The sequence below is a fragment of the Podarcis vaucheri genome (assembly GCF_965113315.1).
Source record: "Podarcis vaucheri genome assembly, chromosome: 7".
Lineage (NCBI taxonomy): Eukaryota > Metazoa > Chordata > Lepidosauria > Squamata > Lacertidae > Podarcis > Podarcis vaucheri.
In genome coordinates this window covers 54,220,447-54,246,870 of record NC_138765.1, presented here as the reverse complement: position 1 = coordinate 54,246,870, position 26,424 = coordinate 54,220,447, and the positions used below count along the sequence as shown (strand labels likewise).

At 47.3% G+C, this 26,424-nt stretch overlaps 1 protein-coding gene across 1 annotated transcript; it reads right to left on the bottom strand.

The window, feature by feature from the left end:
* LOC309537663 (putative G-protein coupled receptor 21) lies at positions 1-4,336 on the bottom strand (the record flags this gene model as incomplete). Its single annotated transcript, XM_082232554.1, has 2 exons — positions 1-658; positions 3,580-4,336. The coding sequence occupies 2 exons, from the start codon at positions 4,334-4,336 to the stop codon at positions 402-404; spliced, it is 1,014 nt and encodes a 337-aa protein (XP_082088680.1). The 3' UTR covers positions 1-401.
* Positions 4,337-26,424: the final 22,088 nt, after the last annotated feature.

Genomic DNA, 26,424 nt, shown 5'->3' with positions numbered 1-26,424 from the left:
GCGAAGCAGTTCTGAAAAGTGGGAGCAGGCGCGTCAGGGCGTGATGTGGCACAGCACCCGTCCCCAGCTCCTTGACCTCCTCAGCTTAGAGCCTAGTTCAGCACAGCCAGTCACAAAAATAACCCCCAAGTGGAAACCCAGCCAAGTAAGACACTGAGTTTCCTCTCTTGAATCACTTCCTGGCATGGCTGTTTCCAGAACTGCCCTTCCAACTGCTTAGGCATCCAGGTCTCTCCCAAAAGATACATGCAGATGAGCACCAGGAGTGGCCTTCATGCTGCAGCAAGGTTTCCTCAAACCAGACTAAGTAAGGAGAGCCTGGATGGGCGTTGGTTTGTTACAGTTTGGCTTGGCCTTCTTGGAAAAGCTAATGCTGGGAGACTCATGTTGCAGGAGGAGCCTTAGGGGGAGGTTATGCTGCTCACGGCCGCACTGACGGTAGGGAGCTCCTGCTGCCGCTGCCGCTGCTGCTGCTGCCACCGTTGGTCCTCTGTGGCCTTATAGCAGGGCCAGCACAGCTGATGCCCGATCTTCTGGAACTTGTGCCGGAAGCTCCTGTTGGTCCAGAAGTAGACAAAGCAGTTGAGGAAGCCGCTGCCTATGGGGAGCCACAAGGCCACCATCTCAACCCATCCATGGACTCGTTTGTGGGTGATAGCTGGAATGAGACAGCACAGGGAAGGCATGTTTTAGCCAGGAGGATGCAATGCATTTATTTCATTCTTTATCTTAGAATATTTCTTTTTGTTTCTTTTATTTCCTTATAAAATTTGTATACTGCCTTTCATCTCTAGATTGCAGGGCAGTTCACAACATTATTTCTTAATAGCTTTATGTTCAAAAGAACCTCTAATGAGTGATGTACAGGATAGAAATAAATACAATGCAATATATTAAGAAAACCAAGCAAAAAACCTATTAAAATGACATTAAAGTGCTCCAAAATTAACAGTGACCAGGCTTGGATTATCCTTCTGGGGAGGCCAGGTGAAATAAAAATGTATTTCATAGCAACCAAAATCCCCAAAGATTTTGTATGATTCTTAAAGGCTCCTGTATTATATCCACTGGAAGGAAGTTCCCAGCCATGTGGGCTGCTCAGTTAAAGCTCTGCTGCGTGTCACCACTGAGCAGATCTTCTACCACGTAGCTCAGTAGTAGAGCATTTGCCTTGCATGCAGAAGGTCCCAGGTTCAATCCCTGGCATCTCCAGGTAGGGCACAGAAAGACTCACGGTGTGAAATCCCAGACAGTCACTACCACAAGCAATACTAGATTATCCAATGGTCTGACTCTGTATAAGGCAGCTTCCTATCTAAGAAGTGCCTCCTCCGATGTCTGCAGCAATATATAGCAGGTAAGGAGCATTGATAGATGGTGCACCTTGGGACAGGTAAGGCATAAGACAGGGAGTCCAAGAGCACATGGAGCCAAAGTCAAAGGCAGGCAGAGCAAACTCATTCCAGTTTTGTCCCTCTGCTCAGTTCAGTAAAGGGCAATGCTGAGACAGAGAAGGAAGAGGAGAACTGACAGGCAGGACCACCCTCTGGACTGGTTATGGGTAAGTAAGAAGGCAGGCTGGTGGGGGCTGGCAGAGGGCAGACGGAGGTTGGAAGGGGAGTACCCTATTCACTCCAATCATGGATAAGCCTTCTCTGCCCCCGCCATGTTGCCTGCAAGCCCTTCTTCTATGACACCAACTCAGTTTGGATACATGATCATTTTGAACTAAGTCCCTCTGAATTTAACAGAGCTTACTCCCAAGTAGGGCTGGGTGAATTGGAAAAATGAAAAACTGAAATTAACCCATCTTAAATTCCCTTCTGCACTGAACTTCATACCAGTTTGCAGATTAATATTATTTTCTTAAAGTCTTCATGAGAATCCACCAGCAATTTAATGGGATTTTCTCCTAATATACTCAATTTTTGTTTTGCAATTTTGTCAAATACCATACACACATTTCTGCAAAGCAGTTATGTGTGTTATTTTTGCGTGCTATTTCCACCATGTACCCTAGAATATGCACTTTTCTACACGTTACTCAGATGGAGAAACGGATTGCAAAAGTTAGTGAATTTCAAAAGGGAGGCAGTGTTTCAGTTCGCAAATTGTTTCAGAATGTGTGGATTTGGTAGGTTTGCCTTCAAATTTGAATCAAATCAAATTTCTCCCCCATCTCTACTTCCAGGTAATTGATCTTAGCGTAACAGTCTCAGCACTGACTCCTACTAGTTTCTCTATCCCTCCCACCCCTACTCTTGAAATGCCATCCACAGACACACATGCCTTACTGCTTGGAAAGAGGAAAATCTACCCAGCAATGTCAGAAATTTGATTGAAACTGTAGTGCTTAATTACCTCAGTCTCTAGACCTCCATGCAAAGACTTGCCCAACCTCATCCATCCTTCTAGGATCAAATTACCTAATGCCAAACAAGTGTAAACATGTTTGGTACATGAGGTCAAAGTCGTTTTTTGTTTGTTTTTAAGCAAGCTTCTAGACCACATTGTTGTGGGAAATCTTTGTGAATAATGCACTGTAGTATTTAGGGAATGGGGTGTGGGTGTATACGTGTATGTAACGCCTGTGTCTGGCGTGCTCTGGTCCATGGGGTCACGAAGAGTCAGACACAACTAAACGATTAAACAACAACAACGACTGTGTCCTAATTGCAACACAGACAATCTCCCATAGTTTGGGGACATGTTTTCTGTTGTTGCATCCAGACAGACTTTTAGTTCTTTATGTTTCTTTGCAGGATGGGGAACAGCAAATCAGACGTTGCAGCTGCTGAAGTGTTTTTCAAACTGCAGATAACCTATTTAGAACAATTATGCTTGCATTCTCTCTGTTGAATCACTTTGGCTTTTCAATCAATGAAGTACAAATTGCTGCAGACTTAACCAATACAGCATATAGTACATGGAGGTGGGGAGAGCCTCAGGCAGCAATAAGAGTGCCCATGGCCCTACTTTGCAGAGGAAGTTTCTTTGTTTGAACTGCTGTCAGAGGACAGTCCTCTTTTGGGACCGGTCCATGTCAAATTTAAAGATTAAAAAACCCTTGAGAAGGGGAGAGCAGATCAGCCTTTGAAATTGGCCATCAACAGTTTGTTCTCCAGGTGTTGCTTACTGAGATCCTGGTCATAATCTCCCCATGCGTTGTGAGATGTATTGCATTTCCATTATTTTGTACCATATATTTTGGAAACTTGTTTGTCTGATTGCTATGCGTCTGAGCACCTCTTAGGATATCATATCCAAATTTTGCATGCTGGTTCCAGAGCTCAAGGAGCAAGTTTTCATCTATGTTTGGATGTAATTAGATACCATTTTGTTTCAAGATAGCAGACCGAACCTTTCAATACTGCACTGATTTGGACCCCAGATTTCAAAACTGCAGCATCTTTTTTGTTTTTTTTTGTTTCAGCGTCTGGCAAGAGCCTGCTGGTAGTAATTATATCAAAGTGTATCCAGGCGCATATGAATTGCTAGCCAGCCCCCACCCCTGCCCCTCTTGCTTTGGGTTTGCTTTGGATCCCCAGAACAGCAACCACCCCCTCTCTGTACACTCACCATTGTACAGCATGGTGACGATGCAGGGCACCCAGCAGACATAGAAGGCGATGACGACAGGCAGGAGGATGCGGGCTGCAGCGTCCAACGGCAGCACACAGCGCATCTTCAGCCCTGCCTCTTTCGCTGGAAGGGCCCTGCCACCTTTCCCACGCTGGCACTGGGAGCGGGCTGCCCGCCACAGACACAGGTTGGCAAAAGTGATGGTCCCAGCAGCAGGGCAGAAAATGGTGCCTGCTATGAAGAGGGAGTAGATGGTGTTTGAGCCGTAGTCTGGCTCACACAGCAGGGCTGAGGCCGAGAAGCGAACTTGGAGCAAGGCTCCTGGGCCCGGCACGGCCAGTGGCACCAGCAGAAGGGCCGGCAGGAGCCAGGCAGCGGTGATGAGGAGGACCACCCTCCTGTGGCTCAGCAGGCGCCTATAGTGCAGAGGGTAGAAAATGGCCACGTAGCGCTCCAGGGAGACACCTGCCAAGGAGTAGAGGGAAGCCCCAAAAATGCAGCAGTTGATGAAGGCCACCGCCCGGCAGGACGACGCCTCCCCTTCTACTGCCATCGGCCCCACCACCAAGCTACGGTAGAGGTTGAGGGGCACAACCAGCACTGCCAGGGCGGTATCGGCCGCAGCCAAGGACAACAGCACCAGGCGAGTGCTGTGACTCCAGCCGGACACAGAGGAGGCAATGACTGTGATGATGGTCCCATTGCCCACCAGGGCCAGCAGCCCCAAAACAGAGATCAAGCTGGTTTTCACCATCCAGCTGCCGCACCACTGCTGAGGGCCTCCATTGTTGGGGCAAGGGCCCTGCTGCCAGGAGGGACCTTCTTTAATTTGGTGGTCCTCCCCTACAAGATCCTCAGGCGGCCTTGGCTCAAGTGTTTGGGTTTCTTCCTTCCACTTCAAGTTGGGAATTTGTTTTCCCAGGGCATGGCCATCTCTCCTTGCATCTTTTCTCTCTTGTACAACCAACAGGTTTCCTTTTCTAGACTCCAGCTGCTCTGGTCCTTTAGTCACAGGAGTCCAGGCCTCATTGCATTCTCCCTCTTGAGCAGCCCAGGTGCCTGCTAGCTTTAGAAGCAGCAGCAAGATATAGCAGGGAATCATCATGGTTGATAAGCACACCTGCTAGCCTTTCAGGAGTCTTAAGTCTGTGGAGCTGAGCCTCACATAGCCTCCTCAGGAGGAGAAGTCACCATCAGGATGCTTTCTTTGGTTGCACTGGGAGGTGGGGGCAATGAAGGAGGCAATTTGCACCTGGAATTCTGTTCTCAGGGTAGAAGGCCTTAAACAGCTGGGACTGGGGGGCTTGAAGGTCCTTGTGGCCCTGGCTGGATTTCTCACACTTTCTTCTTCTTCTTCTCTCACACGTGGAGCCCCCCAAATCATGCCCAGGTAACAAGTCAGGCCAACCCCTCCAATCTGTACCTGCCAACAGCCACAGATGATGGGAATTATAGTCCATCAACATCCCTGCAACTGAAGCATGTCCTGCTGAGATGCTGAACACCACAATCTGATGCAGGCTGCATCTACCCCATACATTTAAAGCAGTCTTCTGCCACTTTAACATTCATGCCTTCTCCCAAAGAATGCTGGAAACTGTAGTTAAGGGTGCTGAGAGTTGTCATGAGAACCCTCATTGAGCTACAGTTTCCAGCATCCTTAACAAACTACAGCTCCCAGGATTCCTTGGGGGAAAGCCATAGCAGTTAAAGTGATATCAGAATGCTTAAATGTATGGGGTGGGTGTGACTTTAGAATTAGGCAAGCTGAGGACTTTGAAATGTATAGGACTGGGCTGTGAATGGGAAAGATGGCAGCAAAGACAGCCTTGGAGCTCAGAGCAAAGTATTAGGGCTTGGTTCCACAGTGGGCTCTCTTAGTGTCAGTGAGGGATCTCATACTGTCATGATAGTGGCAGCTCCAGGGATGCACCATGAATAGAGCGAAAGACCGTAGTTTAGTGCCTTGCATGTAGAAGGTCCCAGGTTTAACCGCCACCAGTATTTCCAGGCACGGTTAGGAGAGATGCTTGCCTGAAGTCCTGGAAAACAGCTGCCAGTCAGTGTAGACGATACTGGGCTGCATGCACCAACGGTCTGAGTTGGTGCAAGGCTACTCATTGTGTTCCTTTGCTGCTAAGGCCCTGAGCATTGGCTTCTTTTCTCATGAGGTCACTCGTCACAAGCAGGATATTTTCATGCCATCCTTTATCTACCTAGATGTGGCTCCATCATCCTAGCCTGTTGGCCAACCTGGTCAAAGAGGGTTGTGGAAGATGGAGTCCAAGGAAGTATTCTTTATGACCTCTAGCTTTCTTCTCTTGGCCGCCACACCCATATGCTTTTCCTGGCTGGCTTTGTGGTCACTGAGGATGATAAAAAGGTTGCCTTCTCTCACTCTCACACACCCTGTTGTGCCTTTATCAGCCATGTGCCAAGCAGAAATTAATTCAACCAGTAAGTTTATTTTCCTGGCAAAGCTCTGAAAGCTGGAAAAGTGCTTTCCTAGTGATGTCAAAAGCAAAGGAGTCAGAAAACCCTTTTGTAGGTGAGCCAATGCGCACCTGCTCTCTCCAGCTCATTCTCATTTCATGATGATCACCCTTGTGCTTCTACATGGGGCTGAACTCCACAGTGGGGGGTGAGATGTTTGAAAGTAGCTCACGACTCAAGACTTAGAAACCATGGCCCTAATTTGTTTTTATTTGTTGCATCTATACCCCACCACTTTCTCCAAGGAGCTCAAAGTGGTGTCCATAGTTTCCCCCAGTCCTCATTCAAACCTCGCAACAACCGTGTGAGGCAGGTTAGGCTGAGAGACTGGGCCAAAGTCCCCCAGTGAACTTCATGGCCGAGTGGAGGTTTGAACCCTGGCCTCCCAGGTCCTAGTCCAACTCTTTAACCACCACAGATGACTCCTCACAAATGTAGGACCTCAGTAGTAGTTGCAGAATGGAGGCCCATGTCTATCAGTTACTGTTGCATTAGGAAATACAGAAAGCTGCCCTACATTGAGTCAGCGCCTTGGTTATTTTGCTCAGCACTGTCTAACTGGTAGCAGCAGGGACTCTCAAAAGTTTCAGGCAACGGAAGACACCTACCTGAAGTTGCTCAGGACTGAACCTTCTGAATGTAAGGCAGATGCTCTGTCACTTAGAGCCTGTAAGGATTCAAGGAGTAGGGAGATACATATTTCTGGAGCAGCTTGTTGGGCAGGGTTTCAGACAAACGCATGGGACATAAGGTGATCTGTGGCCACCAGCCATGATGGCTGTGTCCTACCTCTGAAGGCCAGTGGCTGGGGAGAGGGCTACAGAACTCATGTCCTGCTTGTGAGCTCCCTCGAGGCATCTGATCGCCCACTGTGACAAGAGGATGTTTGACTAGATGGGCCTTTGGTCTGATCCAAATTTAGGTCTCTTCTTAGCACTCCATTTGCCGAAATGCTAGGGTAACGGAAGACCTGCCTAGCTCTGCAGGTGAATGGCAAAGATTATGGGGCTTTCAAATTTGATTTACAGATCAGTGCAGAGGAATAAGGAAGTTAATCAGTCGGGGGTATATACTGCTTTCCATTGATGCAGTTTCTTCATTCTCACACCTCTTTTGCAAAGTTCTAACTGAAAGCAAAATGTATTTTATATTCTTATTTTGTATTTTTCTGTTGTGAAATGCCCTGGGATCTTTGGGTGAAGGGCAATATACAAATTTAATTAATAATAATAATAAATATTAATTTCAGCTGGCAGAATATCTTTTGATAAAGCTCAAAGCATTTTACAAGTTGAACCTACACAGTCAAAAGCAGGTATGATTGAGTTCAATGGATTTTACTCAGTGAATTAGCATAGAATTTTGTGTATATGGATCTCTGGAGGCCTGGTGACCGGGGCTGTCATGAGGAAGTCCTGCACTTCAAAACTTGTCACTATACCGCTTGATTGGTGTGGATGAGCTTTTACCAAACTGGTGCCTTCCAGATGTTTTGGCCTGCATCTCCCATCAGCCTCAGCCAGCACAGCAAGAACATCTGGAAGGTACCAGGTTGGCAAAGTCTGCTGGAGATTGGCATGTTGGTGTGTTGCAATTCTTTGGCAGGATCTGCAAATACGTAAGGAGTATATTCTGTCTTGTCTCCACTATTTTTATGAGTAAGAAATGCAAAGCAGGGTGGGTAGAAAAATTCCAAAAACAAATGGAGGGGGGCATAAATGTTTTGGCCCATCCCCACCTCTGCTTAATGTGGATTGTGAACTTCCTGCACCTCCTTTAGCTCCCCCTCTTCCGTGCACGCTTTTCTCCAGTGATTTCTGTCCCATACTTTCTCCTCCCTAAATCTCAAATTCCCAATGTAATCGATGTAGCTCTCCTATTTGAATTTTCAAAGTGCAGGGAATCTCCAGATTTAGGGAGGAGAAAGTGTGGAGCAGCAAAAAGAGATCCGCTTGGAAAAGAGCCCTGCTTGCACGAGGGGAATTTTCAAAAACTGGCATGGACACATTCCTTTTCAGGCTGGTTCTAGACATAAGTTTCTGTCAGTTCCCATCTCACAAAGCAAGTGATGCTTGGCACTGTGCTCCAGACGGGGCGGGCAGCTCCCCCTCAGGGACCTCTTCTCCTACAAGCCGGGCCTCTGATCTCCTGGAACAGGCGATGTTCCCTTTCAAGTGTGCCACAGGCAACTGCTGAATGATTCATTGGGGCTTTGAGCCTCCATCTCTCTGCGTTGTGGCTGCCTAATTTGCCAGCCTGCAGGCCTGGCGCATGGGTTAAGCGGTCTCTAATGAGGTGGGCTCCCTGCTGCAGGGGGTGCATCTGCTTTGTGGCACCTCCCCTGGCCTCCTTTGCCTCTGGCTAAATTGGGTCGCTCAACAGGAGGCTGGCAAATCCTGATTAGCAGGCCTGTTGAATCATCAGCTGTGCAAAGCCAGGAACGGAGCAAAATATCACCACAGGGAGGTGATCAGCTGCAACCCTGTAATAAGCCTCACCAACCCACTTTGTCTTGGGTTGTGTCAATCAACTGATTATCTTTATGGGTTTGTGAACCAACTGCAGTGCTTAGAATGGGGAACCCTTCTCAGCCTTACAATCAACACCTAGCATCTGCTGCTCAAACAGCCACCTCACTCTGCCTAATGGTAGGGCTGGCCCTGATGCTGGGAGTCTGCCCGGTGGTTCTGAGATATGCAAAACAAAAGCAGGCTCCTACTTTGGTAAAATCAGAGAGGTGGGGAAAGCACTGGAAAGTGTGGTGCAACACAGCCTAACACCCCCACATCAGAGTGAATGCCCATTAAGTAGCCAGTGTTGTCCACTCTCCCTGCAAACCAAACCAGGATGAATGTTTAATTTGCAGCTTTTCTGCAAGCTTCTCCATGTTATCAACAAAATGCTCCTGTCCTTTCTGCTTTTTTGTTTCCCAGTCACTTTAGCCAGCTTGCCGAAGGCTTTGGGTTTTGGGTTAGGCTGGCAGCAGCATCATGCAAGGCACAATCCCATCAAAGGACAAGCTCATCTTGTAGACCCTTTTCTCCATTCAGTAGCAATTTGCTATAATCTTGGAAACGACAGAGCGAAAGGCTTTCTTTGAAGCTGATGAAGCAAGGAAAATGTTTTCTTTTTAAAAAACCACACAACAACAGCAGGAGCGGCACTTGTTGACAACTCAACTGTCTGTGTTCGGAAGATGCAGGTCACAGGTTCCTCCACAGAGAGGAAATCTATTTTCCTTTCACAGATAATTTTGCGCTCTGTTGGAGGCAGGATTATTCTTTTGTTGCCGAGCAATTTGCAAACGCAGATACGACACCTTCATCCAAAGCAGCCACTCTGGGGTGGAGAGGGAGGGAATGGGGAGGGAGCAAACCAGGCCATATCAGCCGACCTGCAGGGGATGCTGTTCTTCCTGGGAAAGTTAACTTTTCACAGATGCACTTAAAATAGACCGGATGTTTTGAGGTTTGGATAATGGTGCATTGAAAAATGTGGGGTTTGCTAAATGTTTAAAGGCAGCACCTGCCCATTGAGACTGAGCAGGCACCTTCACTGTACTCTTTGGCCCCTGCTAAAAACATTCTTATTTAAACAAGTCTACCCAGATCCTTAGAAGACTGAGGAAATTTTAATCTCAGAATTTTAACTTTTATACGGTTTAAAATATGGTTGTATTTCCCCCCTCTGTTTTATTATTTTATCTTTTTAAAGCCACTCGAAGGTTGGTTTGTTTTTACAATCAAGCGTTGTGGAAATTTTATGAAATAAAAATAAACAAATAAGATAAACAAATAACACCCCACGAACAAATCAGGATGAATGCAGGACAAATGTTCATTGTCTTATAACCTCCTGTAAACAAATCAGAACAAATGCTCTATAAAGACCAGATATAGTCTAATCACCATGTAAGCTTTGTGCAAGCAAATCAGGACAAAAGCCCAAGAAACAGGTTGCCTGCAAAATCCTTGACTTGGTGACTGCTGCTTCTTGGCAAATCTAACTGAGAGCCACCAGGGGGCAGCAACATCCCATTATGGACAGAGGAGAAGCGTGAGATAACACTTCTGGTTTGCGAAAGAGAGGCTAGGACAGTGATGGCAGACCTTTTAGAGACCGAGTGCCCAAACTGCAACCCAAAACCCACTCATTCATCGCAAAGTGCCAACAAGGCAATTTAACCTGGATACTGAGGTTTTAGTTGAGAAGGGAAAGTTGGAGCATCCATGTGGAGAGAGAGTGGAGCAATACAGTGGAACCTCGGTTTTCGAACAGCTTAGTTCTCGAACTACTTGGAACCCAAACACTTCAAACCTGGAAATGAGTGGCCCAGTTTTCGATCTTTTTCCGGAAGCGGAACATGTTCTGTTCTGAGTATAACTTCTGTTTTGAGTGCTACACTTCCGTTTTCAGAGTGAGGGAAGGTGGGCCGGGCGGCAAGCGAGCAGGCAAGGGATGTTGCGCCACCCCCACCCCACCCCACCCCAGCCTGCTCCTGCTTGCAGGCAAGTAGAAGTGGGATTGGGCTGCCCTGCTAGGCAGCATTGCTGCTTGCACAGGAACAGGAGCTGGATCGGGGCTGTGACTGCACTCTCCTCAAGGGAGAAGTTTAAAGGAGCCCCCACCTCCGCATCAGATCCCCTGCAACCCCGTGAAGGCAGTCAGGCTGAATAGTTGGTGAGGTTGGGGGAGGTGGAGGCAGCCCGGAAGCTGCATCTGAGAGCCCCTGCACCACCTGAAGGCAGCCAGGCGCTCCTCAGCTGAGGTGCCTGATCCCACTCCTACTTGCGTGCAAGCAGGAGTGGAGGAGGCAGTGGCGTAGCGTGGGGGGTGCAGGGGGGGCCGGCCGCACAGGGCGCAACATCTGGGGGTTAGGGTTAGGGGGCGCAAATCCACGGGTTAGGGGGCGCAAATCCACGGGTTAGGGGGCGCAAATTACTTGCCTTGCCCCGGGTGCTGACAACCCACGATACGCCACTGGGAGGAGGGGATCTCTCAGAAGTGGAGGCTTCGCACTTCCCAGCTGAGACATCCCTGCCCTGCTCCTGCTTGCACACAAGTAGGAGTGGGATCCAGCTGGGGTGCGGGAAGCCTCCAGTCCACTTATGACTCCATCCACTCCCATTGGCCCCAGCCAGAGGGTGTGTAAAGCCTCAACCTTGCAGCAGGAGGAAGGCGGCTGTTCAGAACTCTTGGTGACGCTTCTGAGCCCTCCCCACCCACAGCGGAGGCTCCCCAAGAGAAAACCCGTGCCCTGGAGGTTGTGGCTCCGTTTTGCACACACACATACCTGACGCCCCATCTGAGGCACTTTTCCTTGGACACAAGTTGAGCTGAGGACTCAACACACTGCCCTCACCTTCTGCCAGCTCTGTGCTGGGGTAAGGGCTCGCTTGCCCACAGAGAAGGCTCTGAGTGCCCCCTCTGGCACTCGTGCCAAAGGTTCGGCACCACTGGCCGAGGGGTTATCTTTGGGGGGCAGGTTGCAGACTGTGGACCTTTTATGAAAGCCAGGGTTCAGTCATAAAAGTTGCAAAAGGGAAGATCTTAAGGGTTCCATTGGACACCAATTACATACAATACACAGCACACACAGGAAAACGCAAAAGCCAGCATGAGTACAACCACTGTAAAATCAGAACAAAACCAGCACACTCCCCAAGTGGCCCTCCACCCTATCTCATGCACTGCTTCCTCCAGTGGTATTCTGCAGAACGATTTATTTGTGTGAATGAGGTTCACTGTGTTTCAACAGTTGATCAGCTGTGCAGTAGGAATTCACTTGTGGGCACTTTCAGACTGCCTGTTTTTGGGGCAATCATCCTGATTTCATTGCAGTGAGATGAGATGGCATTGGCTGTTTAATGAGAGTCCAGGGATGTTGCATCAAAGCAAGTGTCACTCCACATTTCCATTGCATTTCCCCATCACTTTACTTACTGCAAAAAAATGATATTTTGGGGAAGCAGATTTGTTGCATAAGCCCTCCCAATCAATTATGGAACCTGAATTTGCCAGTATTGTGATTAAATCCCACCCAAACACAATAATTGTCTGTAGTCACTGCCTCTCCCTTGTGGCCTGTTAATAGTTACAGCCCCCTGGCTGTTAGTTCGAACCTCCTGTGAGTTTAGAGAACCTAACTGTGCTTTGCAAGCTGAAGGGGAATGGCACACCCTTTCCCCACTCTGATTGAGATGTGTTTCAAGGATGCTAACGCTTACCTAACCTGACCTTGGATGAGTTCTAATTGCAGAGAGCGAACTCCACTGGAACCAGCATGAATTTCTGGTTCATTGGCTGAGGACAGGGAATTAAAAACACTTTCAAAACATGCTGTCTCTAGCTGATGTGCAGCATCTCCGCACATGCGCACGCATATACCTACCAAAAGCCTCTCTCTCCCCATCCATCCAGCACGGTGGGCTTCTTTGTCTCGACTCCCCCCCCAACTATTTCTGGAGCCTCCCCCACTCCTGCCGTTTGTTCTGCATCTGGTGTCAGCTCAGTCAAAAATTGGTCCTTCTTCCCTTGGCATATACAAACCTGTGCAGCACCTTTCCCCTCCTCCTTCCCTCTGATTTGCTGCACTCCGGCACCTGCTGTGCCCACTCCTCTCTCCCTGAGAATAATTATAGGCTGTGCCAATCAGCTGTGCAGCCAAAGCAATTTGCCCTGCAGGGAGCCAGAAGGTGGGCGACTCTCTCCATCCACAGGTAGCAGCCTCCCTGGTAAACCCCTCCTGCCAGCCAGCTTGGTACAGGAGGGGGCTCCGCGAAATGTGCACACTAGCATATGATGGTCGCTGTGCATAGGAGCACCAAGGGGGGTGAAAAGGCCTCCCAGCTGTGGGCAACTCTTTCCTATCACTGTGTCCTGCACGGATGGCCCAAGCCAGGTGTGGTGCCGTTCTTCCCTGCTGCTGCTCCTCTTAAGGCATTGCCATGCCCAGGGATGGCCACACAGGTAAAACCAGCCAGGCCAGGCATGGACTGATGATACCAAACACTCACCTGTCGCGCTGAGTGCATGCCACACCAGAAGCAGAGCAAAAGATGCCCTGGAACATCTGTGGCATGAAAACATCCTGGGTTTCAGCAGGAGGTTATGGGACATAGACTGACTGGAGGTGAAACAGTATGTCTACTCTGAAACCATTGTAGACACAAATAGTATTGAATGTGGGATCATGCAGAACTGATCCAATACTATCATGAGCACTGAGCACCATGAATGTGCAACGAAAAGCTCATATGGAGGAGCCTGCTGTCTATTCTTTATTGAGCCTTCATTCTGATTTATTTGTGCAGTGGTTATACCCAGATACCCAGCTGCTTTCTGTCTTGGCTCTGAATGGATATTATATGCTGTTGTTTTGAACTGTTGGGTTTGTTTGCTTTTTACATTGTGTTTCTATGCAATTGTTTTAAACGGTTTAAAATACCGGGTATATGTAACATTTCTTATTAGTATGGCTTAATTTTTAATTGCATTTATATCCCTCCTTTTTCTCCAAGGAGCTCAAGGTGTCATGCATGGTTCTGCCCTTCCTCAGTTAATTCCTGTGACAACCCTGTGAGAGATGGTCACTGGCCTCAGGCGACCCAGTGAGCTGCATGGCCAAGCAGGGATTTGAATCCTGGTCTCTCAGGTCCTAGTCCAACAGTCTAACCACAACCCTATGCTGACTTTATATATGTCCTTGTATTGTAAATAGCTTTGAGATGCTTCATGGGATGTGACTCATAAATGAAAAATAGTAACAATACAGTGGTACCTTGGGTTACATACGCTTCAGGTTACAGACACTTCAGGTTGCAGACTCTGCTAACCCAGAATTAGTGCTTCAGGTTAAGAACTTTGCTTCAGGATGTGAACAGAAATCGTGCTCTAGCAGCACGGCGGCAGCAGGAGGCCCCATTAGCTAAAGTGGTGCTTCAGGTTAAGAACAGTTTCAGGTTAAGAACGGACCTCCGGAACGAATTAAGTACTTAACCCAAGGTACCACTGTACTAATAATATGACAATAAGCATTTGTCCTGCTTTGCTTGTTGGTTGTTTACACATCTTCCCATTAATCATTCATTCAACCCCCCCCCCTTTTCAATGCATTTCCCCATCATTTTCCTAACCTCAAACATGCCAAAGTGCATGGTTGCACGAAGATGACAGAGCACTCAAATCCACTTTAATTGTGCAAACCTAAACTTCTGCTGTGTGCTTGATTCCCTCCCACAAGATCACAAGTCTTGAAACACCCATCAAGAGTTTAAGTTATCCTTTGTCTCCCCATTGTGCAGGTGGGGCATGGCTTGCAATGGCCCAAAGCCTGTTTGGAGGTGCAGAGATGAACTATTTAGGGTGCCTCTGTATCTCTGTGTTGACTAAGGAAATGGGTAGCAGCAATGAAACTTCATCCCAGTCTTTTGGCAATGGGTGGGGCAGGAGGAATGAGAAAGGCAAGGGGGCTGGGAAGGGTTATAGGGAGAAAGCATCCCTGGGCAGCCTGTTGCAATGTGCATACAGGCCTGAGCATGGGCATGCAAAGACTTCTGCACACATCTTGAAGTGTTGCAGTCTTTCACATCCATGCAAAGCACATGTATGTCCATGTAGACATATGAAGAAGCCCTGTCCCGCCCCACAACAATCCCCTGCTACTGTTAACCCACCATCCAGGACAGGGACGGCATTAAAAAATGATGGTGAAGTGCAAATGGCGTTAAAGATTCATCCCAGTGATTTAATTAAACATCCTGCTTTGTTGTGCTTGAAGCAAAGTGCTCTGTGCCACCCCAGGGAGCGTCTCCTGCCAGCAGCCTAGAGCTCAGCATCCTTCTGTCCAGCTGGGTAGGTTGGACTTCTGCCTGCACAGGATCCCAGCTCCATAGCAGCAATGCAAGGAGTGGCAGCAACACCACTCAGGTCTCAGTCTAACCCAGGGGTCAGCAAACTTACCGCACCTCGGACCGGTGTCTCCAGTGCTGATTGCGCAGCGGGCTGGAGGGCGGGAGGCGCATACCCATACGAGTGTGCACACGCTATTTCCAGCACACTTTCGGGTCGGAGGAGCACCGGAAATATCTTGTGTGCATGTGCACGGGCCTCCTCCGACCCGGATGTGCCCCGGAAATAACACTTGTGCGTGCGCAAATAACACTTGTGTATGCACACAAGCTATTTCCGGTGCTCCTCTGACCCGGAAGTGGGCAGCTGTGCAGCGCAGTACTGGTAAGAGCGGGCTGCGGCAGCGGGCAGTGGGGGTCGCCATGGGCTGGATAAACGAGTCCCTTGGGCCTTATCCAGCCCGCGGGCCTTAGTTTGGGGACCCCTGGTCTATCCTCAGCCAGCCCCTGCCTACCTGCCTGCCTTCTCACTTACACCCAGCCAGGCGGTGGCTCTGTCTGCTGTGGGCTCTGCCTGCACTCCCTGCTTCTGCCCCATCAGTCCCACTGGGCACCAGCCACCCCTGTTGGTTGTGCTCACCAGAACCAGCAGCAAAGTGTTTAATATTGGGCAGAGTAACTTGCAAAACTGTGGTTTGTGCTCCTAGCAGATTGCGGAAATCTATAACAGAGCGAAGAAAAGAGGAAGAAAAGAGTCTGGGTCCCTATAGAAGAGCCCTGTGATTGAATTGGTCTGAAGTTTTTTGGAGTCTCGGAAGGGTGGGCATTTGCTGCTGGAAGGGGGCGCACATGGCTGCCCATGCACCCTGCAATCATTTCCGTTCCCCGCCTTAATCACTCCCTGCAATTAGCAATGTTTTGTGTCTCTCCGCTCGCAGCTGGCTGGCATGTGCTGTGGCTGGACTCACAATGCGCCTCCAGTCACCTCCGTGCATTGCCAAAGCGGATGCTGTTGGGGAGGCTATGTGCATCAATGGCTGCGAGACAAGATCAAAATGCATCCCTGGAGGGCGGAAGCACAACAGCTCCATGCAGAGCCAGTGCACGCCTTTAATTCCTGGGTTGGGGGTGTTTTTCAGCCTGGGGGCCACATTCCCTTCTGGGCAATCTTCTGAATGCCACATGCCAGTGGTTGGTGGGGCCAGAGGCCACATCTTCACCAGTCACTTGAAACAGTGGAGCAGAAGTGTGGAATTGGATCTATCTTGGCCCTCATGGGCCAAGTTGGGCAGGTGGGTGGGGCTGCCCACATGGCAATCACCCAACATCACAGTGATACACAGCACTAGGCAAAAATGAGTGGCAAAACAATGGTGTTGGGTGACCTATTTTTGCATAGTGCTATGGACCAGCATTGAAGAACAATGTGGATGGCACTTTGGAAACCTCAACAGTCAGCTGATCATTGGGGCTTGGTAAGTCCTGGGTGCCGTGGTTTGCAAGGCCTTGCTGCAAAGCTCCACATAAAGCAAGCCTGGACAACCAGCTGATTGGTAGAACTTGTAAAGTCTCAATCAACTGATTGTCTGCTCTTGCAAAGCACTTTGCCCCATACCCTGCACCCAACATCTAGCATATAGGATTTGTTGTGTAGTCGTGTCCCCATGGACCAGAGCACACCAGGCACTCCTGTCTTCCACTGCCTCCCATATAGGATTAGCCACCCCCAAATTCCAGTGAGCCTATCCTGAGTGGAACTTAGTCTGATGCAACCCACAGTGACGGAGTCCAGTGTGCCTCACGTGGGCAATGCATTCTGCAGGACAAGTGTTGCCAAAGACAATGCTCTAGCCCTGGTGGTTGCTGTCAGCCACGCCTCGTGAGATCCAGGGATCTGGCCCTGTGCCATCCTGCCTGGCCACCCATTTGCTGCCACACATTCCCTTCAGCCTGGAGTCAAGTGCAGGGTCTGGAAAAGAGTTTTTCTGCAGCTTCAGCTGGAGACATCCATCTAGCATCGATTTTCTACTTAACCCCAACCAGGGCTTGGCCTGAACTCCAAGAGGTAGGCAGCAGCAGGGTGGGGGTGGGGTGGCGGCTTTCATGCTGCTGGTTTGAATTGTGCAGCTTGCAACCCAAACCTGAGGTTCCCACATGCAAACATGACAGTCTTTTGAGAATCTTTTGAATTTGAGATCTGGGTGTGTTCTGAAGCCAGCTTTTCATGGGGTCAGAAACTCCCAATTTATTTCAATAAAAGGGAATTATCACGTTTCTTTAAAAGATGTCAATTAACAGAATCAATTGACACAGACTTCCTTAAATGTTTAATGTTTCTTAACATTAGCTGTAACTCCTTAAATCTAGCCTAAAGATTCAAACTGTGAGTTTGGAGAGCATATGTGAAAACACACAGAAACTGTAGAATGTAATAAAATTGATCAAGAAAGGGTGCCGGGTGCTGAGTGGGGAGTGCTGCCTACAGATTTATGGAGTACATAAATGTTTGGTGATTAGCTCTTGCTGGGAAAACTCATGGCATAGAAGTCTTAAAAGGGACTGAAAAACCAGAGCAGTCTCCATGGTCTTTGGTGTCGATGCATTTCCTATGCTAAAGAAACAGGAATCAGGGGCAAACTGCCAAATACGTCTCTTGTGCTATATGAACACTTTGTTATCTTCCATTGCTGGGAAGGTGCATATGGAACGGTTTCTAGTGGAAGTTTACACACAACATTATCCCATGTAGAATACCACTGGGGCATATGAGAGTGGATGGGTTGTGAGGGTTTGTTGTACTTTTTATGTCTGCTGTTTGTTTGTATTCTGTATCAGTAAAATCCTATATCAGTAAAATCTTTTATCAGTGCCCATCCTGGCTCTCTGGGGCGGGCTCACTTCTGTGGTGGGTGATCTCATAGCTCAGTGCATAGAACCAGGGGTGGAGAACTTTCAGCCAGCAGGTTTAATCAGGCCCAACAGGGTCCCAATGTGGCCCATGATGCCATTCTCCCTAAGCACACCCACCTGCCAGGTGTGAGGCAGATAAAGGCACAGTTTTATGTCCATTTGTACTGAAACTGCTTACAAATGGACTTTAAAGGTAAGTCCCTTTCCAAGGGTTCAGCTAATGTCCTTCTGATGTGAGGTGATTGACAGGTGGATGGCTCTTCCTACCTATCAAAGTTGATCTGATATAACAGTCAAGAGCCAGCCCTCCTTGAATGAATCACCCTTAGTATAGTGAAGGGGCATCCCTTAAGCACTTGAATCCATTTGATGACATCCACATACTCGGTCACAGAGAGCAGTCTTAGGGGGCAGGTTTGAGTCCAGCCAGGCCTGTGCAGAGTTTGTCTTGTTCTTGCTCGGGGTGAGAGTCTTGGCATGACAGCTTAAGTACACCAGGTCCCTGACAGGGGCCCCTAAACCAACTTAGCCCTCTGAGACCCAGGGCAAGTGTACCTGGCTGCCCCCACTCCACATGAGCCTGGGTCCAGCTGAGTTAAGCCAAGGCAGGTTTGTCGCAGTGCAGAGCTGCCAAGGCTGCCCTAGGCTGACCTCCTGATGCCCTTGGTTCTCCTCTCTGCTTCCTGCCCAGCCTAAGTTTCATTCTGTGGTCTGGCTAGTCTAGTGAGCTTGCTCTCTCTGCGGTCTCAGATTGTAGCATCTGCAGCCCTGGGAATGTCCCTGAGAGCAAATGTTCACCTTAGCTTGGCACAGAGTGAAAAAAAACCAGCTTTCTTTCTTTCTTTCTTTCTTTCTTTCTTTCTTTCTTTCTTTCTTTCTTTCTTTCTTTCTTTATCTATCAGTGTTTCTTACTGGTTTTCTAAAACCTCGAGCCTGTGCCCTGCTCAAAGGAAAAACCGGCCTCCTCTGCTGAGGCATCTGCACAATTAGAAACAGGGCCATCCCTACCATTGGGCACAGTTAGACAATTGCTTCAGGCAGCAGGTGCTGAGAGGTAGCGGCTGTTCCTCCTGAGTCCCCCAGCCTTTCCCCTCTGTTGGAACATAGATCTGGGTGTGCCGTGTGCCCTGCTTGCATCCCCTGAACTGGCATGCTGCCTTCTGGTGTGTTGGGGAGATGTATTGAAGCAAGATTCAGCTGACATTCCTGTCATCTTCTGTGAGTGGAGTGGGATGGGGTGGGGGTTGCCTGCCATCTTGTCTTTTGCTTCAGGGAGGAAAATGCTGTGGGTCAGAACAGGAAAGAGAACTGACGAGTAATTGTTGCAAAAGTGTAAATAGGTAATAATGTGACTCAAGAAAAACAGCATTCATTGATTTTACCAGGCTCATTATTGGGGAACTAGAAGGAGAGAAAAGCACATACCCAAATACATTTATGATATTTTTATGGCACATGTCTTCCAATGAGCTCCCAGTTGTTTTTCCTTCCTCCTCCACTGTTTTACTGTTGTTAGCTGCTCTGAGCCCAGCTTCAGCTGGGGAGGGCGGGATATAAATAATTTTTTAAAAATATTATTATTATTATTATTATTATTATTATTAATCCTCACAGCAACACCATGAAGCAGGCTGGGCTGAGATAGTAACTGAGGTCATCCAGTGAGCTGCATAGCTTAAGTGCAAATGTGAACCCAGGCCTCCCTTGCCCTAGTCTGACACTTTCACCACTACACCAACATAACAAGTACAATTCAGCCTTTCAGAAAGAGAAGAAATGTGCAGCTATATGGCTGGTCTTTGGCCCAGAATCATTGAGCTTGCAATACAGAACTACCAACCAACAGATACAGAATATGCTCTTGTTCCACACCCAGTGGCTTCCCCAAGGTTGCTCTGTTTAAGGACAGCACCATCCAGGTGAGAGGAGGAGGAGGAGGAGGAGGAGAGATCCACAGCATGGTGGTAGTGGGGCGAAATAGTGGCTAATGAAGACAGACAAGCACCTTTGCTGGGTCACAGGACTGAGTAAGAGCAACAATGGAACTGGAGCAGCCGCAGGAGGAAAGTGAGCTAGCTGGTGGGGTGGCCCACTCTGCTGTGAAGGAGGTCTCTGAGGGAGTCTCCAATTTCTCCTCGCTCAAGAAACATCTGCTTCAAGCAGAGGGACAGGCACCAGCATGAAATTCATCAGGCACAGGAGTTACTATGGCGACGTCTATTATCCCTCTTTATAGGGAGATGAATCAGGAGCTATAAATAAGAAATCTGTAGCAGATTGATCCACGAGAGGTGGCATGTGGCTGGGGCAAAATGGTTGATGGGAATAATGCTCAGCTTCTTCCCCAATGTAGAGAGAGCTCAGAGGATAGAAGGATGTGTATAGATTTGCACAGGGCAGATGGGAATGTGCAGGTCAACTGCGAGCCGCATCTTATGCTAGGTGGGTAACTGTTAGATCAGAGGCTGCATCCATATGCACAAAGCCAAAGGGCCTTAGGTGAGCTTGTAAGGGTTTTGTTTTTGTGAACTCAGGTGCTTCCAGATGATCTGCCTCTTGATTGGCTTGTGGGGAAGTTAGATGAAGTTGCACTGAAGCAATGTGTCTCCACACCTTCCAGTGCGTTTCCCGCTCACTTTCCTTATTTTAAAAAGTCTGAACTTTTGGGGAAGATAATTTGTTGCTCCATATCGCACAATCAACAACAATTGTGCAACCTGAATTTGCCCCAAAATAGCAACCTTCTGAAAGTGCCCTTGCCTTGTTGGCTATTCTCCTCTTTAAGGCATCATGTGCTGTTCTCATTTCTGCTACGGTTGTGCAGAGATCCCTGTGCTGTGAACACCAGTTGGTCCAAACAATCCTACTATACCATTGCTTTGTGCTCTGTTTGCTATTTTCTGGAGCCAATGTGGCTATTCAGACTTAGAACCATAGAACTGTAGAGTTGGAAGGGACTTGTTTGCCCTCTGTCTTTGCATTCTCTAGGTATAGAGTGACCCTCTTTTCCTCCCAGTTTCCCTTACTTTGTGGACAGCTTGTCTTTCCTTGGCACATTTGCCTATTAAGAGATCTGGGGGCTTAGCCTATGCATGGCGATAAGTGTGAAAAGCATCCTCAGAGCTGCTCAATTGTCAAAATGGGGCATCTATGCACTGGTGAACCCAGCAGCCTCCTGTGGAGCCAGGCCTGCTTCCAGCAGCAGTTGGCAAATCATGGCAGAGACAGCTCACTTGAACAGTTCAGTGTAGTGAGGAGGGAAATATCCGATTCCAGCAGTTTTGCTGGAGTCTCGGGTTCACGCGAGCTCTTCTCTGCAGCAGGTGTTTTCCCATCAAACTTCATCCTTGTCAGCATGAATGCATCTCACTTCAAGCCCCATTTATTGTTAGAACAATTTGAGCAATTATCCCGACAGTCAGAAATAATCACTTTGTCCCTGTTGAATAGAGCTGTTTTTGTAACGAAAGCCCGTCTCTTTTGTGGGTGTGGATGAGTGTGGAAGGGGGGCGGTCAGGTGGGGGCGAGTGATAATTGCACTGATACTGAATGTCCAAACTCTAAGGCCGATTTGCAGGGAGCTTAAGAGTGTGTATGTGTGACTTTACTTTCTATGACTGCATTGCATTACTTGCTGAAATAAAAATATGTTCAAGTTGAAGGAAGGCTGTATCACAGAATGGAAGGGACCTTTAAGGTCCTCTAGTCCACCCCACTGTTCAGTGCAGGATGCAGCTACAGCATCCCTGACTGGTGCCCTGTCCAACCTCTGCTTAAATACCTCCAGTGAAGCATAACTATAATCAGTTGGGAGAAATTTTCCTTCTAAAATAATGTGCGGTTAATATAGAGGATCTGCTGTCAGGTGTCATTAGGTGTTGTGATGGCCGCTAGTTCAGGGAGCTGTAAGAGGATTTGAGAAATTAGTGGAAGAGGAGGAGGAGAGGTCTTATCAAAGCCTAGTAAGCCCTGATAGCTAAATGGAACCTCCATGTTCAGAGGCAGTATACCACTGAATACCAGTTGCTGGGGAGCAACAATGGGAAAATTGCTTTTCATGCCCTGTCTATGGGCTTCTTAGAGGCATCTGGTTGGCCACCAGATGTGGAAAAGAGGATGCTGGATGAAAAGGACTTTTAGTCTGATCCGTTAGGGCTCCACTTATGATTGTATGTAACAAATGGAAGAAGGGAGAATAGTGTTCTATCCCTTTATGAAAGAGAAGGAAAGAGAATATGTGGTGAAGGAGAGCATGGATCCAGGAAACTGTTGAGGGCAAATGCTCACATTCCTCTGCAAGAAGCCATATAATACGGCCACATTAATACATGTGGGGAAATGTAGTCAGAATACAAAACCCACATGGCTTTTCCAAGCATTAGCTATGGACAGTAATTGGCAACAACTGAGCTTCCTCCTGGCAGATACTTCCTGGATTTTTCCAGAAATAGTGTTTCTACACACACACACACACACCTTCCTACACAGAAATAATTCTCATGGAAGAAAACATCACTTTGGAGGGAAATCCAAAATCTACAGTCATGTATTCCCTTTATGAGGGCCAATTAAAATGTCACAAAGTACTGAGCAAGCAAGTTTGAGTTTTTCAGACACTCCTGAGTAAGCTTAGCAGTTTTGGGATAAGACGATGGGTTATCTTATGGGTCAATAACTGGTTAAATAGCTGAAAGCAGCAAGTCAAAATAAATGGGTAGTTCTCACAAGAAAGTGGGGTCCCTCAATGATCTATATTGAAAGCTGGTTTAAACTGGTTTTAAATATTGTATTTTAATGTTGTAACCTTCTGTGGAACCTTATGGTGAAGAATTTGTAATCATAATGGAATATTAATTATTATTATCATCATTACATTGGGATTCATGCTTTTTGCCTTCATAAATGATCTGGAGTTAGGGATGAGCAGTGAGGTGGCTGAGTTTGCTGATGATGCCAAATTATATAGGGCTATAAAACTATAATGATTTTAATCTGATTTTAAGCTGTATTTCAGTTGATTTCTGGATTTTATGTTTTAGTGTATTATATATTTTGATGTTAGCCGCCCTGAGCCCAGTTTGGCTGGGGAGGGTGGGGTATAAATAAAATGTTGTTGTTGTTGTTGTTAGGATAACTAAGAGCTCTGAAAGGATCTCTTCAATCTGGGAGAATGGGCATTAAAATGGCAAGTGAAGTTCAATGCAAGCAAATGTAAGGTGATACACAAAAAGCCCAGCAGAAAAGGGTAACAGGCAACGATCAAGGAGATGGAGCACCTCTGCAACATTTGAGTCTTTTTAGTTTGGAAAAAGTAGGGATATGACAGAGGTGTAAACAATACGCATAGTGTGGAAAGAAAGCAGTTTCCCCCCTTAAATATAAGAAGTGAAGCTGAAAGTTGGGAGATTTGGGACAGATAAAAAGAAGTACTTTCACCAGTTAAGCTATGGAATCCAGGCCACAAGTTGCAGTGATGGCTGTCATCTTGGATGGTTCTTAAATAAGTTTAGACAAAATCACAAAGGATAAGGCAATATATATTGCCTTCAGTATGCCTCTGAATATCAGTTGCTGGGGGTCATGAGTTGGGGAGTGCTACTGTGGGCTTCCCACAGGCATCTGGTTGGTCACTGTGGGTCTCTTTTTATGTTCTCAATTCTTCTTTAGGCTTAATGTTTTGCTTAATCTCCGGCCTGAAGAAGAGTTCCAGAAAACTCAAAATCTTGCTCATACTTTATGGTATTTTAGTTGGCCCTAGTAGAGAGATATTGGCAAAAAACAAACAAGCCCAGTAATGGGTCCTCTGGGCTACATACAAGTTGTGTGCGGTTTTGATTAATTAAAGGAACTGGTTGCAGTATTCCCCCTGTCCATGGTACTGAATTGCCATGAGCCCTGATTGTAGATGCTGCCCAATGTCCTGAAAAGGCTAAATAGGTCAGACTGACCAAGTTAAGCTATTGCAGCTGCCCAGAGTGTATTGCACACATCTTCCTGCCTTCTCTCTTCCCTCTGTTTTTCTGATTTTTCTTATAATGGGACACATAGGCTTTGAAGCTGCCTCTCTTCAGATTATGTTAAATTTCCCCCTTGAGTGTTAAAGCGTCTATTATTTGCTGGAGTATTTATTGCAAATGCTGTGAAACGGCCTTTTAATGACACTGAAATGGTGATTGGATTAGAGCTCTGTTCCCTCTGTGCCCATGTGCAGCCCCATCAGGGTGGCTGCAATCAAAAGGAGGAATGTACAGGATATTCTGTTCGCAGACTGGCATGGTGTGCATTGAAACTGGAATTGAAGATGGTCATCTAGGGACATCCACCAGAAAAGGTTTATTGAAGAAGGCAAGAGAAATCATAGGCAACCACGCTGCACTTTTGATGATACACAATTTGGTGGTCTGTTTCACAGCCAGAGGCAGTAATGCTTCTCAGTGCCAGCTGCTGGAAACCACAGGAGGGGAGAATGTTCTTGAGCTTGAGTCCTGCCTGAGGGCTGCCCACAAGCATCTGAACAGGATGTTGGGCTAGATAGGCAAGTGGCCTGGTCCAGCAGGGCTCTTCTTATGTTCTTATGGCATCTCCCCACACCGCTCCCTTTGCAGTTATTTTTTCTCCCTCTCTTGAATCTCCCTTCCTTCCTGGCAAATGCACATGGCTACTTACATAGCATAGGAATGTGGGGAAGTCCTTCCCAGATTGCATCTCTTCTTGAGGGAGCAGGCAGGGGAGGTTTCAGAAAGGACTAGTCAACTTTGCAAAGAGACTCTTCCCCATGTGGGAAAGAACACATGTGTGCCATCTTGACTCCACACCATCTATCACAAGGATGAGAAGAAGTTAGATTGGGGACTACCGCCAAATCTCTGAGTGATTTCCAGTAGATCAGCAATGATTTCTGACTCCCATTTGTTCACCAAAAGCAGCTTTAATTACGGTATACTGCTAAAATTAAGCTTGGAGTAAGCAGGAGTAGGCATTTTTGTGGAAGGATGGTGAGCTCTGTTTTGGTACTCAAAATAAATTCCTGGGCTCAGTGCTCTTTAAGTCTAAGTCTGTATCATTTGTCCCAGGCTATGATTAGTTGGTCTTATTAAAGAAATAAAGGAACATTCCATAAGTCTGAAGTTTGCCCACCCCTGAGCTTTATGCATTTGATGCTCAAAGCATTCATTTGGTCTTCTTATGATCCAGTTGAGACTTGGGGGAAGGGCAGGTAGACTATTCTGGTTCCTAAAAAGGAAATGGCAGGGTTTCACAAACCTTGGCACAAGGTCTTCCCCCTCACCTCTTTCCCTGAAGATTGGAGCTCAGCTTTCTATCTAGAGTCCAAGCTGAGGAGAGTGTTGGGTGGCTCAATGGCAGAAATAGATTGTGGTTTGGATAGTTATAAATACATAGATTTATGATACTTCCATGACCGAAATTGCTTTGGGACATCTTTGTGTTTTCCTTTCCAGATTTCTGCTCAGTAATTCTCTGTGAGCTGAACAGGCATTCTTTCGGTGTGGAGACTTACCCTGAATTGAGCTTACCCCACAGTGTGACTGATAAACACAAACAGAAACTTGCAATGACTTGGCTTTATTGATCATGCATCTGTTTGCTATTTTCTGCCAACCAACCAAATTCCTACTGGAAGGCAGAGCATCCTGATTATTGTCCTTACCAGTGACTAATCAAGAGCTACTAAGAAGTTTTCCCACCTAACTGGCCTAATTTGTCTAAGATGGGGTAGTCAATGTAGTGCCCACATATGTTGATGAGTTGCAACTCCCATCATGACTGACCATTGGCTATGTTAGCTGAAGTTGATGGGAATTGCGGAATACTACTGTGGTTGTCCCTAGTCTAATAGAAAGGGGAGAAACCATCTATCACAGGCTTCCTCAACCTCGGCCCTCCAGATGTTTTTGGCCTACAACTCCCATGATCCCTAGCTAGCAGGACCAGTGGCCAGGGATTATGGGAATTGTAGTCTCAAAAACATCTGGAGGGCTGAGGTTGAGGAAGCCTGATTTATCATGTTGCTATCAGGTGTGATTTGGTCAATCAAAATGGGTCCAGAAAGAACTTTTTTTAGGCTTTCTACAAGCCAGTTTTGATTCTTCTAGTTATTAGTCTTTCTATTTTTCTTCTTGTTATCCCTGTGGGAACAGAGAGCCCATGCATTATTTTACATAACAATAGATCTCAGAAGCCTTGAATATGCTAACCAAAGTAACCTGCTTCTGAGCTTGGATGATGGACTCCATGGGAAAATCCATGGGAAGTAAGAGAAATAATGTTGTTGTAACTTGTTTCTTAATTTTCAATACTCCTCTTCCCACTGAGATCCAACTCCAAGAATATCTCCATGACCAGTAGACCAACCTTGTTGCCGATTGTGGTAGATGCCCACTGGGACAGTTAGGGCAGAAGGGAGGGAGATCAACAGCAGGTGTAGCCAACCCAAGGACAGGTAGAGCCAGCTACTTCTAGTTTGTCCCCATCCTCCTCCTCCTCCTCCCTAATGAGTTCTACAAGACTGGGACTAGGGAGGAGGAAGCTGGCAGGCAGTGCCAATTCCTGGACCAGTTGTAAGTAAGAA